At 45.3% G+C, this 19,536-nt stretch overlaps 1 protein-coding gene across 1 annotated transcript; it reads left to right on the top strand.

Moving 5' to 3' along the window:
- Positions 1-250: 250 nt before the first annotated feature.
- Positions 251-19,259, top strand: MS4A18 (membrane spanning 4-domains A18). The gene is made up of 7 exons (XM_032283276.1): positions 251-382; positions 5,322-5,804; positions 8,949-9,080; positions 10,829-10,885; positions 12,754-12,849; positions 15,224-15,337; positions 17,848-19,259. Exons 2-7 carry the CDS (start codon positions 5,334-5,336, stop codon positions 18,172-18,174), a joined length of 1,197 nt encoding a protein of 398 aa, XP_032139167.1. The 5' UTR covers positions 251-382; positions 5,322-5,333; the 3' UTR covers positions 18,175-19,259.
- Positions 19,260-19,536: the final 277 nt, after the last annotated feature.

Here is a 19,536-nt window from a genome sequence, read left to right as displayed (position 1 = left end):
ACACGCCATAAATGCTCACTAATGGCTTCCAAGGGAAATCTATTGGCTTACCAAATCTTAATGACCCACTTCTGGATTTCTCACTTTCTCAAAGAAAGACTTTGGAAGGAATTCCCATGGAATCCTACTTTAGACAAGGCCATAAATGTTCTGAGGGGCAAATAAACTCAGCGTGGATGCCAGAAAATAGACGTAGTGACTGCAAACGAAACTCCAAAGAAGACTTTGGAACTTGAAAGAGAAACCTAAGTTGAGTTTATTTTCTAGATAATTAGTATTCAATAGGGCCAGTCCATTAGCTAGTACCAGAATTTCTAGACCAGGCTGCAGAAACCCACAGAGCCTGAAGAAAGAACATTCAGTGACTTCCCAGGACCACAAGGTAAGACTTCTGTGAATTCTCTTGCAAGATTCTGACAGAGCCTGGGTAGCGCCAGCAGAGACGTGGACCTAGGCAGTCCCTGGGAAGTGTCTCTTGGTAACTGCAAGGAATCAGGGGTTCAGACATAGAATAGTGCTCTCCAGCAAGACAGGCATGCAGCAACCCATCCTTGGAGGCGCTGGGAGGCTGGGAAGTAATTGAAGAGTCATGACAGGTTCCTAAATTGAGCTCCTCCATAGACACAGCAGTCTTAAGATAGAAGACTGGAGACTCTGCAAGGCACCCTCTGGCTGCCCTGATCCCTGAGCCCAGCTGTAGGCACATTGTGATCGGCACACTTAGGACCTCAGTCTAGAACTGGTAGAATGGCTTCTGACGGAACCACTTAACCACTTTCTTTGTCCCAACGTTTTCCTTACAGGAGGTAGAACCGTAGGGATCCCAGGAGCATCCCTCACAGGGCCCAGCTGTTTGTGCCAAGTGTCGGGTCTACAGTTGTATTTTCAATGTGTTTTTCACACGTTGAAGGAGGAGTCCTGCTCTGAAAAAAAGGAAGATAGAAATAATATATTTTTTAATATCATGAAGCAGAGTATAACATTTAGCACAGTATTCTTATGAAAATTGAAGGCAGGCAGACTTTCAATTCTCAGAATTCAAATATCAACTTCAGCATTTCCTAGCTGTGTGACTATGGTCAATGTACTTAACCTCTCTGCACCTCAGATAGTTTGTCTGAAATATGGTAGTAACAATAATGTATTGCTGGGGGAACTGCCTCATCGCTACAGGGTTGTGACTCATCAATATCCAAGGATGCTGTTGTTATTATTTTAAATGACTCTATTGGGAAACCTATTATTCCTTCAAGAAAGCAAGGAATGTCAAGGTCTAAGGCAGAAGTGGCTCACACTGCCTGCAGATTCTCTGTTCATGCAGCTGGACATTCCACCATCCATATGTCACCTAGCAGATAGAACATTTCTTCTGGGAAATAAAAGCATAGTGAAATGCAAATAGTAGCCAGAAATAAGTAAATTTGAGTCTCAGATCTACTCCTGTGAGTTGCATAATTGTAGGCAAGCTATTCCACTTTCAGAGCCTTGTTCTCCCTACTTTGCAAAGAGGCGAGTCGGATCAAAATGAGTGAGAAGAGGGGGTGAATGCCTTAGCCACCAGTGACAGTTGTTTTTCCTGTGGATGAGTGGCGTGGAAAGGGGCCTCAGAGACTAGCTAGATTTTAAAATAAGGAAAAAGCTAGGAATTTCCTGAAGCTCTGTATAACCAATATTTTTAACTGTTGGGATCCAAGGGAAGAGAAGTGAAACCACAATGGAGAAGTGTAGGGCACGTCTGCATGGAAGTGGCTCTCAAACTTCAGCAGCAAGAGGATCACCTGGAGGGCACGTTGAAACTCAGATTGCTGATCCCTGCCCCTGGACTTTCTGGTAGTTGTGGGGAGCGGACCAAGAATTTGCCTTTGCCACAAGTTCCCAGTGATAATGATACTGCTGATCCAGAGACCACACTTTGAGATCCACCAATATTAATACTAAATCAAAATAGCTTGAGGTCAATGAGGAAAAATATTCAAAACAATGGTCCTTCTCTTTTTTTTAAGATTGAGGTGACATGTTTTACTTTTATTTTATTATTTTGTTTTATTTATTTTATTTTATTTATTTTATTTTTACTTTAAGTTCTGGGATACATGTGCAGAACGTGCAGGTTTGTTACATAGGTATACGTGTGCCGTGGTGGTTTGCTGCACCTATCAACCCATCAGCTAGGTTTTAAGCCCCCTATGCTTTAGGTATTCGTCCTAATGCTCTCCCTCCCCTAGCCCCTGCCCCCTGACAGGCCCCAGTGTGTGATGTTCCCCTACCTGTGTCCGTGTGTTCTCATTGTTCAACTCCCACTTATGAATGAGAACATGAGGTGTTTGGTTTTCTGTTCTTGTGTTAATTTGCTGAGAATGATGGTTTCCAGTTTCATCTGTGTCCCTGCAAAGGACATGAACTCATTCTTTTTTATGGCTGCATAGTATTCCATGGTGTATATAGCCACATTTTCTTTATCCAGTCTATTGTTGATGGGCATTTGGGTTGGTTCCAAGACTTTGCTAAACAATGGCCCTTCTCTTATGGGTTGTCTTTTCCTTTCAACAAGAACAAATATTAACTGTCTCCTCTTCCTCTGTGCCACATTCCATGCTACCAGTTTTCTCACTTAATCTTCAAAACACCCTTTGGACAATGTGCTATTACTATGCATCTTTTAGAGATAAGAAACTGAGAGCGTATGCAACTTGCTCAAGGTCGTACAACTAATAAATGAAGGAGCTGAGAAGCGGACTTAGGGCTGTCTGAAATCTTAACCCTGATACTGTCTTGCCTTTGAGTTTACTTTCTAGATGATTAATATTAAATAGTGCCAATCCATCAGCTAGCACCAGACTCAAGATGAATGTTGACAATTTGTAGTGTTTCTCTCGGGGTGCAGTTGGGACAGGGGGTCAATTTAGACTTGTGATTTGGAGAGGACAGAAAGCCCCCTGAGAACATACTTCTGGGTTCCTGCACACAGTATTTTCTACCATAGGTTCTGGTGTCTTGCCAGTAGAGAGATAAGACCACCAGCCACAACAATTAACAGGTAAAGTACACAAGTAACCTTACCTCTCATCTGAATGGGATATCTTTCCATCTAATAACATCTTCAGTGTTCTGAGGGCCACATGCCTACCTCCTCCCATTGCACACTTGCTCACCAACATCAAAAAATTAATTAATCTCTAAGTCCAGCTTATCAGTCCTTATCAAATCAGGTCAATATCCCAGGTCTCTCACCAAGTGATTCATTCCCTTCTCAACTTTTTCTAATGCTCAAGATTCAGTAGAAACTGCAGGCTATTAAGGGTTTGATCACTCTCATATTCTCTAGTACCCTGGGCCTTAATGATAACGGTTTAAATACAAGGAAAATGCAGCAAAATTTCTACATCGTCTTAATCCCAACACCAACATGGACAAGATCCATGAAGAGATGGAAAAATATGGTCATTCCCAGGCCACTTGGTCCATGATCCTTCCTGGGATGTCAAGGGCACCCAGGAAGCCTGGGAAAGACAGTCGGTTTTTTCACTCTGAAACCAATTAATGTTGAAAAATCATACACACACAAAAAAACCTTAATTAAATTAAACCATAAGTGAGCTAAGTAGTTAGAGACTTCAAAAACAGAAGTAAAGCTGGGGCAAATGAGAACCTGGAACCACTATGTAACCATTAAAAAGGGTACGTTCACGTCCTTTGCAGGGACATGGATGAAGCTGGAAACCATCATTCTCAGCAAACTGACCCAAGAACAGGAAAGCAAACCCCGCATGTTCTCACTCATAAGTGGGTGTTGAACAACGAGAACACATGGACACAGGAAGGGGAACATCACACACTGGGGCCTATCGGGGGTGGGTGGCTAGGGAAGGGATAGCAGGGGGTGGGGGTATTGGGGAGGGATAACATTAGGAGAAATATCTAATGTAGGTGACAGGGGGATGGAGGCAGCAAACCACCATGGCATGTGTATACCTATGTAACAATCCTGCATGATCTGCACATGTACCCCAGAACTTAAAGTATAATAAAAATAAAATAAAACAAAAAATTTTAAAAAAGAGCATCAAGGACCAAGGTGGTGTGTGTGTGTGTGTGTGTGTGTGCGCGCGCGCGCGTGTGTGTCTGCCTGTGTCTGTGTATCTGTCTTCCTCCCCGCTTCCCTCTCTCTGTCTCTCTGTGTGTGTATGTGTGTCTTTCTGCCTGTCTGTGTCTGTATCTATCTTCCTCCCTCCTTCTCTCTTTCCCCCCTTCCTTTCCCTCTCTTTCTCCTTCTCTCCTCTTCTTTTATCTCTCCCTCCCCCAACACTTCTCAGCTTTATTCTCTTCACTCTGCCAACTGGTGTTCTCTGCTCCCCCTGCATACAGCATAAGAGTGACCCCTCCAGCTCTGCAGAGCCTCCCATCCCACAGTAGTCCTTGGGTCCAATTCCAAATACCCAAGAGGAAGAAGTTACCAGAGCATTTGGGGTCAGTTTTTCACCTCCAGATCAATCAGCTGTGGCCAGGGCAGGGGGCAAGTTGGGGAGGTAGCCTGTGCCCACTCAACAAACTCGAGGCAGGCAGATTGCTTGTAATACAGTTTTGCCTGCTAAATTCTCCACATTTTGTAACCTGTTTTATTTCTTCGGGTGTAAAGCGTTTTTGCTTAGTATTGTGATACCGTATATGTTTTGTCCCAGGTGTATAGTAATGTTTCAGTCCATCATCCAGCTTTGGCTGCTGAAATCATACAGCTGTGAAGACTTGCCTTTGTTCCTGTTAGACTGCTTTTCGGTTCTATTGAGTATCTTAAGTACTGTAGAAAAGATGTCGCTTCTTCCTTTAAGGCTGTTTTGTAATATACATAAGGACTGGAATTGTGTTTTTAAAGAAAAGCATTCAAGTATGACAATATACTATCTGTGTTTTCACCATTCAAAGTGCTGTTCAGTAGTTGAAAATTAAGCTATTTAATGTCATTTAATAAAGTGACCAAAATGTGTTGTGCTCTTAAAATAAATAAATAAATAAATAAATAAAAATAAAAAATAAAATGCCCACTGCAGAGGGCTAAGCAAAGCCACCACCCAGATTGTGAACAAAGGGTCTACGAGGAGCTAAGTAGCCTCAGGAAACCTAGTCTTGCAAATCCAAACCCATTAAAGGAAAACAGCATGTTCCAAGAACACAGACTACAGGAAAGTCCAGAAGTTTATTTTGTCTGTGCCATGGTAGGTGATTCTTATTGTGGTGAAATGAGACTAACAGTAAGAATGAGATAAGATGCATTATTCATTTTGTCAGAAGAGGGAAATGAATGAACCTTCTTATGTGTTTTGCAGCAGCTGTACCCCATGATGGAACAGGTGATTGTAGTCAACAGTGTGCCTGCCATTAGTGCCTCAGGTAATGTTCATGTCAACCAGCCCAGCAACTCTGTGGCCTCTGGAAATCACGTGCAGCCTTCAAGGGTGACCACTTACCCAATCTTACCAAAAGCAATCCAGCATGCTACAGGAACAGCAAACTTACAGAACCAATTCGTGGTGGACCAGAAACCAGTAGCAGGTGCACAGAGTCAATCCATTGGGTATCAGCAACAGTATCCGGTGGGAGCAACCAGTTTGCAGACTGCACCTGGGGTGATCCAGTATGCACAGGGAATGACGAATTTCCAGACACGGCCTGGAGACCCTCAGAATCCTCCGAATGCTAACCCTGGGCTGACACCCACCTCAAACTCGTTCCAATGGAACGTGTCGTTTTCATCATTTACTGCATTTGATCCCAAGAAATTCGTAAATGAGGAGATCAGAACATTAGGGGTGAGTGTGATTTCTTGTTCTCTCCAATTTGGGTCACTTCGTAAGCCCAGGTCTACTGCTCTGGGATGAGGAAGGGAATATGTTGAGAGGGCAAAGGGCAGAAGGAGTGAGTGTGGGGGGCGATTTCTGGAGGCTGCACCCAGCACAATCCCCCAGATGCCGGCCCCTCTTCCCTGTCTTCCTCTCACTCCTCAAGGAGACCCATGGTCTTTGGAAGAGGCTGAATAATCAATGACCGGCTGTTCCTGGCTAGCTATCAGGGGCATGGGTCAGCGACAGTTCTGCTAAAAAGACCGCTGACCAAGGAATCAGGCAATGCAGGGCTCAGTCCAGCTAGATTTGCTGAGCAGACTTGCAGACATCTCTTCCCACTCTGGGCCTCCATTTCCTCATCTTTACAATAAGAAGATCTAGCTTTCTTAAATTCCCTCTAGCTCTGAGGGTTTGTAATTTCCTTTTTAATCAAGGGGGCCCCTGCCTCTTTCCTGACTCCTCTAGATTTATTTCACATCTTGCAAAGCTCAATTTGATTCTGTTTTTGAGGCAGAAGCCAGATCCCACTGAATGCTCGGCCAACTCCTAGCATGGAGACTGGCATGTCACAGGTGCCCATACGGTATGCATGCATCCATTCACCACGGCGGGCACCCTGCAAGGAGCTGGAGACTCAGAGATAACCAAGATGCCATCCATGAAGACCAAGGAGGGTCTTTGTTCGTGGCGGCTGTCATAATTACAATACCTTCTGGAAACAGCCGTGAGACACATGAACAAGTTATTGGGGGTGCCCAGGGTGCAAACTGTCTGGCTTCTTTGAGAGGTTACAAACTCCTTCCTGGAGGAAGGAAGACAAGGACAGGTTCAGAAAGGGGACAGACTTACGAACATCCCAACTCATCCCTCCTTATTTAATCCAGGATCCTTGTAGACAAGTAGATTGTACCAGAAACAAGGTGTTCTTTGCCTCCCAAACAAATCAAAATCAAATCGTGAACTAAATTCTATAAAACAGCAGTCAGGAATAGAAATCCTGGTCATGAGCATCAAGTGAGACTATAAATGTGTGTGGAAATCCTCCAAAAGGTAAAGCTGGTCTACGATATTGCATAGTAATTATAATCACGTATTACAATGACTATCCTTCTTATTAATTAATACTGGGTAAAGGCTTGTTAACTTTGGCTCCCAGTTATTCTAAGATATTTCGGAAGGATTTGAAAATTTGTCAAAACAGAATTAAGTCAGAGCAAATGTCTGGGGAACCAGGTCAAGCAAAATGAAAAGAAAAAAAGCCAAAAATGTGGACTCTCTTTAGCCAATTCCAATTTTGTTTTGGGAAGGAAACTACCTATGCCTGCCTCTTAACCCTTTCCCTGTTTGCCACAAGAATACTCGCCGGCAGCATTGGCAGCTGCAGTATTTACCCCAAGATAATTTTGCCATGTAATATCTCACTTTTATTACTATTGTCGCATTGCTCTAGTATATCAACCTTGGAAACAAGAGACATCATTCTATTTAGAGCATTCTGTTTATTTATAGCATACTGTACAAAATACAGTAATTCTTAATTGCTGAAAATGTCAAATCCTAAAAAATGTAGCATTTCCACGCATAGTGTTAACATCGTTCTCAAACAGTTGTCGGCCAAAGATTCAATTGGTGAATCCAATTTTTCCGAAATAGACAATTCTGATGTTAGTTCTGTTTAGAAATCACTCGAAGAGCCGTTTTTGTAATTTATCTTCACACTGAAAATCAGCCAGATTTGCTTTAGCCTCCAGAGTGTGTTTATGTAAAATTAAATGAGTTCTGGCAGTAAGCAGCACTATTTTTTTTTCTAAATGGCAAAGGGGTTAATTAACATACTGATAAAGTGGGCCTGTAGACACAATCAAGCATGTCATCTTAGGAAGGGACGTTCATATGAAACCCAGGTCTGTCACCAACTCATAGACTCAGGGACCAGGAGGGCAGAAAGTGGCTGCCCTACGGTGGTCATTTGACCCCTGAGGAAACCGAGGCCCAGAGAAGCCAGTGGTAAACGCTGTAGGAGCCCCAAATGAGAAGGAATTCATGCTACATGTGGGGTCAGAAAAAGAATCTCTCTGATCCTTAAGGAAAAGATTGGATTTCAATAGGACAAGAGTAAAGCAAGCAGATTTCAGACAGTGGCAACAGAGGAGAAAAAGGAGGGAAGAAAATCAGGGAGGAAAAAGGGGGAAAAACACAGGACTTGCAGGGAACAGAGGGTCCCCGGCGTGTACATTGCCAAGGGGAACCATGGGCACATCATAGAGAAGGCCACAAAGAGAGTATTGGTACCGGGAAGAAGAATGGTGTCAGCAGAGGGCATTGAAACACCTACCACGTGCTAGGAACTGAGCTACGAGTTTCACGGGCACACGTTTAATCTCTACCACAGCCCTGCAGGCTGGATACTGTTATCCCCATCTTGCAAATATATAACCTCTCATGCACATGTTCTTGAGGCTGAAGCAAATCTGGCTGATTTTCGGTGTGAAAATAAAATATAAAAACCGCTCTTTGAGTTATTTCTAAACAGAACCAACATCGGAACCATCTGAATCATCAGAATCATCTATTTTGGAAAAATCAGATTCATCACGTAAATTTTGGCCAACAACTACTTGAAAACGATGTTAGCATCACACACAAGAATGTTACGTTCTCGAGGATTTGACATTTGCAGTTTTTCTGCAAATAAGGAAACTCTGAGGCAGAGAAAATATCTGCTGGAGACCGCACAGCCGGCCAGTGCTGCAGCCAGGATGAGAGCCCAGGTGGTTTTCCGCCAGAACCCGGGCTCAGCCCATGTCTCTGCAATACCTGTGGGCTCAGTCTGAAGGGAAGGCATTTCTTGCTCTGTTATAGGCAGCCTTACCTTTCCTTTATGCCTGTGGTTCTCAGCCTGAGTGCACATTCACATCACCTGTGAAGTTTTTAAAACACACCCAGGCATGGACCCCACCCTCAGAGATTTTTATCCAGTTGGTCTGGGATGAGCCCCAACACCAGTCATGCCTGGGGTGATTCTGGGGTGCAGCCAGGGTGGGAAGCACAGCTCCACAGCTCACAGGCCCCCAGTTCCGCTCTCTCATACTGATTTGTTTTCCCTGGCAGGCCATCCAGATCCTCATCGGCCTGACGCACATTTTCTTTGCAATTAACCCTGTGCTGTATCGCTGTACTTTTGTGATGCCATGTTATACTGCAACTGGGCTTTCAGGGTACCCACTCTGGGGAGGACTATTCGTGAGTACAAGGCCATATGGTCTCCTTCCTGGGTCACTAGACTGGGACAAGAAGGGAGTGGAGGAAGAAGGAGCATGGAATCCCATTCCCAGTAGTATGACCCCATAGGCTAGAGCCAGCCACCTACCTGCAGATACCCCAGAGGGTTAAAGATCCAACTACCCTTCCATCTCCCTGCCTCAGCAGCACTCCCTCCCACTGCCACCCTCCCCATCTCCCATACCCCCCACCCAGCCTCTGGGTAGGTGAATCACTTGCGGCCAGGAGTTTGAGATCAGCCTGGGCAACATGGTGAGACCCCTGTTGCTACAAAAACACAAAAAAATTAGCTGGGTGTGGTGGCGTGCGCCTGTAGTCCCAGGTCTTCGGGATGCTGAGGTGGGAGGACCACCTGAGCCCAAGAGGTGGAGGCTGCAGTGAGCCATGATCACACCACTGTACCCCAGCCAGGGTGACAGAGTGAGAGCCTGTCTCAAAGAATAAAAAGAAATATCTCATAGGTAACTCAGAGTATGTAAAGTTGTGTGCTATAGACAGCATCTTCCTACCCACCAGTCATAAGAGTGGATTGTAAAATGTCCAGGAATTATGTAAAATGATTGTCAAACCATTTGGTAGCAGGAAGTTACCCATGTTGGGTATACACATGACACAGAAATCAACACATGCTCCAAATCAGGGCCCTTCCCTGCACTGCTGCCACCTCATAAGGCAGATGTTAATCATTTACCAGCATGCCATTAAGTGTATATCATCTTGCAGAGCTTAAATAATAATAATAAGTTGAACACTCACGTGTATGATTCCACTTAGATGAGGTCTCTAGGGTAGTGAAATTCACAAAGACAGAAAGCAGCATGGTGGTTGGCAGGGGCCAGGGTAAGGGGGTAATGGGGAGTTAATGTTTCATGGGCACAGAAAACACTAGCAAAACCCCTGAGTGCCCCTACTCTCCCCATCAATAATCCCACCCTTGTTCTCTCACTTGAACTGCATGACCCACTTGTAGATAGACAGGGCAGGCATCATTATCTATGTGCATTTGCCAGATGAGGAGACTGAAGCTCAAAATCTTCCTCTAGCATTTATCATCCTCATAGCCAGAAAGTGCTAGAAGAAGGTCCTGAGCTCAGGCCCCCTCAGTTCAGGGCTCTCATAACTGAACAGAGCTCTTACTGCTTTTGACGTTCACGTTTCTATCACCTGCCTGGCAGCATCAAGTGCTAAAGAGGACCCTCCAGCTGGGTCCAGGATCACAGCAGATGAGGCCATAGCCCAGGTCTCCTATCTCCCAGCCCCAAGGCTCTACCCACCACACTACTCAGCCCCTGCTTTTCCAAGATCACAGTCAAGGATAGGGCAGTGTGAGGCCAAATAAGCAATAAATGCATTTGGGCGATGATATGTCCAGGCAGAGAACTCAGGAAGAATCAGTCAAAAAATAATAATAATGAGATTTACAGCATCCTGGGACAAAATTCAGGTTTTTAGGAGAAAGGGAAGTGTTACTATAGACCCACAGGAGTTTGAATATTATGGTATTTAGTATATTTGGTGCCTAACCATTGGAATAGTAAAAATGTTAAGAGGAAATAAACAGATTTGCACATTTTGTGAAACGAGGTGAACAGAACATTGAGATTGGGAAATGCATCTCTGAATGGACAGCTGTCTTTTTTAACATGTTGCACAATTGGTCATTCTTTTTCTCTTTTTTGTTGTTGTTGTTGTTGTTGTTGTTGTCATAGTACATTACATCTGGATCCCTCTCAGTATGGGCTTCAAAGGACCCCAGCCCTTGTGTGGTGAGTCATAGTGCTATCTTTGATGATCCCTGAATGTTAGAATTTGACTCTCTACCAAACATGAAGAAAGGGGACTCACAGTAGTGGTGTGCCCTGGGCCTGGGCCTGGGCCTGGGTACAATGCGTGTCGATACCTTCTTCCAGTCAATCCCCACCACTCTATGAGGTCCTATTATCCCCATTTTTCAGAGGAGAAAATTGGGAAACAGAGAGGTCAGGTGGTTTGCCTAGGATCGTACAGTGAGTGCATGGCAGAGCCAGGATTTGACCCCAGAGCTCTCTGATTCCAAAGCTGTTCCTTTTTACCTATGGCATTTACTATTCAAAAACTTACCTCTTTGGAAAACTCATGAGTATTTACATGCAGTGCCTCATGGATGCTCCGAAAAAAACAGAAAGCCAGGTCCGGGCCAAACGAATATGTGTGTGCATTTCAACCATCCCTTTAAGATATTTTCCGCCATCCTCTTTGTGTGGGTCTAGAAGAGTGAGAGCAATGTCTGCCTTGAACAATTTAAAGTCTCAACCAAGAGCACAGGGCCCAGAATTCCCTTGCGCCCTTGGGGCATTATTCTCTGCTCAGTATCCAGCAAAGTATCTGGTCATGTTTTGATTTTTGCTGTGGCCTCTAAGAAGCTTAGGGATAAGTTTAGAGCTCCACAGTGGCCCTTCTCTCATCTCCTTCCTTTTCAGGTACTCCTTCCCCCCTCCACTTTCTCTACATGGCTTGTCATCTTTCTTCTGCCTTTTGATGGGAAAGCAGCAGGTCAGCTAGGGGCTGGGTGTCTAACAAAGGGTTTCCCAATTACCAGTCTCCAGTCTACAAGGCAAACTCCTGTGGCCCCATAGTCTGCCTTGCTTCACCCCTTTTAGGAGGAGCAGAGTCCTCCAGACACCCCAGCATCAATCAAGCTCACACCACCCCTTCATATCCCAACAGGACCAGGAAGTTTCAAATCCTCTGGGAAGTCCACTGCCCTCTCCAAGGTGTCTGCCAACGCCTGGAGGTCTCCTAGTCCTCTCTTGCTCTGACGTGTGACTTTCTATTGAAATATAGAAACTTCCGTTTCTACTTCTGTACATCTTACAGCTGTCCTGGCCCCTGCCCAAATGTGGAACATGGTCCCTTTCTGTTTTGTCTTTCTCTGTCTTCATCCCCATAACCCTCTTAACGAGAAGCAGCTTGAGTGAGGGATGGATAATGAATAAGTTGATGATTTCACCCTCTCAACACTGAGCAGCAGATCCCTCAAAATTGAATATGAGACTTTCAGGTTCTGAAAACCTTCCCCAGCCAATCCTACCAGCAGGCCCCAGCCTTCCACCATGGAAACCAAGTCTCCCCGACTCCCTTCCCTCAATTCAAGCTTGGGATCTCTGTTCATTTTCTCTGCAGAGCAGTCCTGCATCTTTGCCTTATCTCTTTCCGAATCTCATTTCCTACCCTCTGCTGCTTAGCAAGAAATCTTCCCAAACAAATCCAGTCTCTGCCATAGAAGGATGCTGCACATTGATTAAGGAATGATTTTGGGTGGAGGTTTGGAGGAAGGAGAGGATCAGGTAAAACAATAACAGGTACTAGGCTTAATACCTGGGTAATGAAATAATCTCTACAACAAACCCCCATGCTGCAAGTTTACCCATGTAACAAACCTGAACTTAAATGAACAAACCTGGACTTTAACAAGCATGAATTTAAAATGATTTCTCACCTCACTATCGCTGAAATAAACTGGCTTCTCCACCCTTCCTGGCCATCTCTTTTCTGCCCTGCCTTCTCTCTTCTCTGAATTCCCAAGAGTCCCCACAAGCTGGGCTTCAGACTCTTCGCACTCGGCTCCCTCTCTCCTCTCCCTCCTCTCCCACAGGTGAGCACCAGCGTCGTCCTGAACGTCATCTGCGCACTCTTGTCCCTTGGTGGGATCCTCATTCTCATTGTGGATCTGTGCACTGACTATAAGATGGTGAGCTTTTGACTGCCAGGGCCCCATGCTGCCAAAGGGCCAGGAGGGCTTACGAGGTTAATTCCAGAGCAGAAAGGAATTGCCCCAGAATTCCATCCTAGTATGACAACCACCACGGCTGTAAGCTATTTAACCCTCAACAAAATCCTGTGCCCTCTGAGGTGGCCATGATAAACCCCATTTCACAGTGAGGATGCTGAGACTCAGAGAGATGCAGCCAGCTGACCCCTCCTCATCCTGTTCTCTGCTTGGAGGTAGCAGGTGGCCAGGTAAGCGGCCTGGATGGCTGCCACACTCAGACTCACAAGATCACCTGCCCCTAGGAGTCTGTTATGGGATAGCCTTTCACACAAACAGGAAGTGCTGATGCTAGTCCTGGTCTTTTGGTGCAGGGGGAGGGGGAAGGGGGGCGGTAGGGACCTCCAGATGCAGATGCAAAGACAAGGATTCAGGTGCAAGTTGTGTATTTCAGAGGTTATTCTAGGAAACCTCACTAGAGGAGGGAAGAAATAAGACAAGCAAGGGGAGGAAGCCTCACTATAAAAGTGTTATCCAGCAAAGGCCTTTGGAGATGAACCCGCTGGGGACCTGGTAGCCAGAGAATGACATGCATCTTAGCTGTACCCTGTCCTAGAGTGAGGGAGCTGGGGTATTTATCCACCAGCTTCCCTCAATTATTGATCAAAAACTGCCCCTGGCCAGGTGCGGCGGCTCACACCTGTAATCCCAGAATTTTGGGAGGCCAAGGCAGGTGGATCGCCTGAGGTTAGGAGTTCAAGACCAGCCTGGCCAACATGGTGAAACCCCATCTCTACTAAAAATACAAAAATTAGCTGGGCATGGTGACATGGGCCTGCAATCCCAGCTTCTCGGGAGGATGAGGCAGGAGAATCACTTGAACCCCAGAAGTGGTGGTTTCAGTGAGCTGAGCTCACACCACTACACTTCAGCCTGAGCAACAGAAGTGAAACTCTGTCTTGAAAAAACAAAAAAATACCCCTGAGGGGCATCAATTCCCTAGTGCTTCCAGTCTGCCATGATCATGGACAAAGGAGTCTCTTGTGGTCAAAGGAAGCCCTCAGGTAAAGCCACGCAAATGAAAGTCAGGCAGCAGGCATGGAAATGTGGGAAGGATGTCGGTAACATTGACACAGTACTGGAGGAGACCTGAAGAACAAGATCAAGAGTAGCTAGCTCCACAGCTGGCTGCAATCTGATCCTCTCTCAGGACGAACCAAGTGGGCAAGGGAAGGCTGGCAGGACACAGGGTCTTAAACTAGACGTGTCTACAGAGGTGAAGGCAGTCCCTAAGGGGAGAGCTCCCTGCAGACCCCGGGAAGAACCCTGATGCACAGGGTGTAACTTGGTGTCTAGGGGATGTGGCAGCAAGGTGCTGGCCTCTAAAGTCCAACACGATGCAACAGGATGTCCCAACAATGTCCAGGGAGTGGATTGTGGTCACGCGGAACCAAGACCACAACAGCTACAAATCCTAAAGGTGGCCATTTGGCAATCAGGGCCTCTGTCATCAAAGAGCATACTAGCATAGTGTAGCACGAAGGCACTGGAGTCCAACAGGCATTCCAAGCCCCGGGCTCCCCACCTGCTGCTGCAGAGAAAGAGTGTGTAGGGATGAGAGGAGCTCAGTGACCTCTCCCACCTTATTGTGGGCAGGGACCAGGCCCAGAGCACACTGAGCTGTGTGGGGCCCCTTCAATCCTGTCTTAACTTCCGTCTTGGCAGAAGCCCTTGAAACTCCGAGGACGCATCCCAACCTGCCAAGGGAAGTATGAGGCAGGGATACTGGAAGAGGGCTGAGAAACCCAGGAGCCAGGCAGAGCTAATGATCCTGACCGGGCTGGTGTCTATCACCTGGCCCCAGGAGAGGCGCCCGGAACCTCACACAGGGTTTCCTAGCCAGTGCACTTGTTGAAATGTCTCAGTTTGGGTTCCTCCCAGAAGCAGACTTTGAGACAAGTAGTTTATTTGGGAGAGGAAGCAAACACCAACCTAAGGACTGAGGGAGCTGGGGTATTTATACACCACACCCTAACAGTCATGGAGAGAGGGCTGTTCTCAAGGAGCACTCATTCCCTGGAACTTTGAACCTGTGCCAACAGCAAAATGGGCTCCAGAGGCCAGAGAGAGCCCTGAGGCAAAGGAATACAGGTGCTGGCAGTTGGAAGTCAGGCCAGTGACTAAAAGGGTAAGGCAAGGGCATATAAAATGTGTGCCCCCAGCATCTGCTCCAAAGAGCCACGTGCAGAGAGGGTCTCAGGGCTTCCAGGTGAGATGTGTGGCACTCCAGATGTGGACTGTCACCTAGACCGTCAAGCCAAAGGACTAAAAGCCTCCCATTTCTCTCTGTCTCTAGGTAGATGTAAAGACAATTTTTGGTGGTCTGCTCCCCTTCGCCCTCCTGGAGTTCATCCTCACTTGTGTGGTCTCATATTTTGGGTGCCAGGCCACCTGCTGCAGACAATTTGAGGTAAGTGTTGGACTCTGTTCCAAATATCAGAGCATGCTCTGGGATTGGGCGTGGGCTGTAGCAAGAGGTAACCAGAGATCTGGAGAGATGAGACCTGAGAGGGGCTCTATCAGTTAAGTTTTGCTGCATAGTAACCTACCCCAGAACTTCGTGGCTTCCGGTTATTTAGCTCTTCATTCTTCACATCATCAGTTTGAGCTATGATCAGTGGGTAGCTCTTCTGTTGGCCTCAGATGAATTCACCCTTGAATCTTGGCTTGGGGATCGTTGGTCTCCAGGGTCCTTCGTGAAATAGCTCATCTCTGCTCCCCATGTTATCTCATCCTCCAGTAAGCTCACATGAGCTTCTTCATGGGGAGCTGGGTTCTCAGAGTAGCAAGACACAGCAAGCCCCCACAGGCAACCACTTTAAGTCCCTGCTTGCATCACATTTGCTAATGTCCCACTGGCCACAGTCAATCACATCGCTGAACCCAGATTCCATGAGTGGGGCAACAGCTCTACCTCTTGATAAGAGGAGCTACAAGGTCACCCAGCAAAGGCTGATGAATGTAAGGATTTGTAACCAGCATTGCAGCCTACAACAATGCTTCCCTCTGACCACAATTAACTCACAGTTGTTCAGGATGCAAAGCATGCTCAGCCCATACTTTGGATGCTCAAACATCCCATCTAATCATGGCATGGCATCAGTCTTGAAAACTAGGATCCAAATCAGATCTAGATGTGACTGAGGATTTGGGGGTATTGCTCTTCTTGATTCAGAAACCTATGAACTAAAAGCAAGTTCCACCCCCCATATATCCAACATACTTTAGTGAGAGAAAAATAGGATAAATAGAATTCTGTTCTTTCCCCATTCACTAAGGAAAAGAACAGAAGCACAAGATTGTCACTGCTCCATAATAATTCTGAAATCCTATGCGGGCACGTATTGTCCTACCCTGGGGGCAGAGAATGTTTCTTGATTAGGAGTCAATCTGACTATCTAGAAGACTCTGCCCATGCCACTGTTCTCTACTGCTTCCTGAGAGGAGCTTTCTAATCCATTGTTCTCCAGGATCCTGGCCCCACCCTCTGGACTCCTGGCTCCACCCTCAGAAACATGTTTTCTTTTTTCATAAGAAAAGGCCTATATTTTCCATTTTGCTTTTTCAACCTGATTCCTATATTAAGAGTGAGACCTAAAGGTCTTTTTGCAGTTTGAGCAATTTCAGTCAGATCTGGTCCAAGTTGGTGATCCCGTTACTAATACAATTCCCTTAAAACTCCAAGGGTGTTTTATGTATTAGATTATGGCTTTCACCATCTGATAAGAGCCACACATGAGACTGCTCTAGACATACTTTTCTCTCCAAATCTGTCAATGTCTATTTTGGGATTAGGCTTCTGTGAGACAAATACTTTAAGGTTCTTAGAAGCATTTTGTCTATCTGAAAGTATCTAACAAGCACTGATTAGGCCTTCAAAGGTCTTAACAAAGGGCTGTGTAGACACATCCTTGTTTTGATCTTTGTTCTTAGCCCTAGTTTTACTTTGAATGTTATTTATCCTTTGAGGACCTTGGAAGTTAGAGACAATCTTGTTTTCTAACTCATCAAGTCCTGGGCCCTCTACTTTGCCTCTAAATACCACTTGCAAACGAAATCATTCCTTCTTTATCCTCTCACTTTCTTACAGCACTTTATCATATGCAGCCAGGAGCACCCAAGTGACATTTTCAATACTCTGCCTGATCTCCTTAGCCAAATCCAAATGCTATTAGATGCGTATTTTTGTCTTCTAAAATACAACAGTGCTCCACCACTGTGTAACATGGGAAATCATTTCTCCACTCTGCTGTGGCAGTTTCTTCTCCCCTTTTCCAGCCTCCTCCAGCAGTGAGATCACCATTTTTCCAGCCTTTTCTAGAGGCTTACTCACAGCTTCTCCAGCCCCACCTGCCACCCAGTCCCAAACCGCATGCATGTGTTGGATGATTGTTATCTTACTTCTAGCTACCAATTTCCATGTCAATTGGCTTTTGTCCTGTATCAAACAACCCTAAAACTTGATGGCTTACTCAGCAGCCACTTATGTAGCTCGTAATCCCCTGGGTCTGCTGGGCAGTTCTTCTGACCCCTACTGGACTTGCCATGAGTCTGCAGTCAGTTGGTGAGTTGCCTAGTGGCTGGATGATATTGGGCAGTCCCACATGGGCATCTGGATGTTTGCAAGCTGGCAATCAACAGGGCCAGCTGGGCCACTTGTATTTCATTATCCAGCAGTCAGGCCAGTCTTTATGTTCACTGTTCCAAAGAGCAACAAGAGAAAGCAATCTCCAATGGGCAAACACTTTACGGTCACATTTACTGTTGTCCCCTTGGCCAAAGGAAGTCACATGACCAAGCCCAGCATCAGGGAGAGAGGGTCTACCTAAGGGTGTGGAAGCAGGAAGGAGAAGAATTTTTGGTCACTTCTTGCTGTTTACTACAGAGGAAGATGATGACCACATGCCATTTGTCTTTCAGAATGCAACAGGGATTCCAGCCATATTCAGTTTCAACCCATCCAGTACTACCACCACCGGCCCTGTCAATGCTACCACCAGCCCTGTCAATGCTACCACTGTTCCTGTCAATGCTACCACCAGCCCTGTCAATGCTACCACTGTTCCTGTCAATGCTACCACCAGCCCTGTCAATGCTACCACTGTTCCTGTCAATGCAACCACCAGCCCTGTCAATGTGACCACTGGCCCTGTTAACACCACCACTGGCCCTGCCAACACTACCACCAATTCTGTCAATGCTATCTACACCAACATTGTACCCCTGAACCCTCATATCAAGAAATAACTGATTTGCCCAAAGCTAGATGACATAGGATGCCTGTCTTAATGACAAGAGGATGCACTGCAGCAGTATCTTTCCTCCTCCCTGAAACTTCCATGCCCATGACCCTACCCTTGCTGCCAGACTGAAATGGACAAGCATTTCCTCTCCTCTTCACCCCTAACCTTCATTTTTGTTATTGATGCCTTTTTTTTAATTTATAAATAATTTTCCTTTGGTTCTTGGTATCTTCTAACCTTGGCGAAGTGCAGGGTGCATTTTTGTTCCATGGTTCCTGATGTGTGCTCACCGCTAAAAAACCAGTTCTAAACCAGTGCCTCAGCCATGGAATTCTTGTAGGTCCAACTTCTGCCCAGTCCCCGGCTCTAACTGTGACACAGTTCTCCCCCACAGAAAAGGCGGAGCAATGTAGAGTGTGTTCAGTATTCCCTGGTGTGGGAGTGGAGGAAAACCTTTGTGACCTAGAGTTAGGTAAAGAGTTTTTAAATAAGACACCAAAAATACAATTAGCAAAGGGAAAGAAAAATCAGTAAGTTGAACTTAGAATTAAAAACAGTTGCTTTTACTCCAAGAATGTTATGAAGAAAAAGAAAAAAGAAAAAAAAAAAAAACAGTTGCTTTGTGAAAGATCTTGCTAAGATAAAAAGTCACAGCCTAGGAGAAAATATTTGCAAATCATATATCTGACAAAGGACACATTTCCACAATATATAAAGAGCTGTCTAAACTCAATAGTATGAAAAAAATCTAATTACAAATTAGACAAAAGGCTTGAACAGAAGCTCTGACAAAGAGACTATAGGATTGCAAATAAGCATATGAAAAGATGTTCATTGTCATTAGCCAGTGCAGTGAAACACCACTACACACCTATTAGAATGGCTGAAATAAAAAATACTGATAATACCAAGTGCTGGTGAAAACACAGAGCAACTGGAGGTCTCAGATGTTATTAGAATATCAATGGCACTGCTACTCTGGAAAACAACTTGACTGATCATTATAAAGCAAAGTATACATTGACCATATGACTCAGCAATCTCACCCCTGGGTATTTATCTCAGAGAAAATAAAACTTACTTTGACACAAAATGTGAATAGTAGCTTTATTTGTAATAACCAAAACCTGGAAACAATCTAAATATCCTTCAGTGGATAAGTAATGGAAAGCAAACTGTGCTACACCCGTACAATAGAATACTTCTCAGCAGTAAAAAGGAACAAGCTATTGATACTGTGGGGGAGGCAAAACTTTACCTCTACCTATCTTCGCTTGTTTGTTATTGATGTCTTTTTTTCTTCGTTCATAAATAATTTTCCTTTGGCTCTCGGTATCTTTTAACCTTGGCACAGTGCAGGGTGCAT

Source organism: Sapajus apella, unplaced genomic scaffold, assembly GCF_009761245.1.
Source record: "Sapajus apella isolate SASKATOON/1434 unplaced genomic scaffold, GSC_monkey_1.0 scaffold14, whole genome shotgun sequence".
Classification (NCBI taxonomy): Eukaryota; Metazoa; Chordata; class Mammalia; order Primates; family Cebidae; genus Sapajus; species Sapajus apella.
The sequence above is the reverse complement of the archived record's forward strand: the minus strand, read 5'-3'. Positions and strand labels throughout refer to the sequence as shown.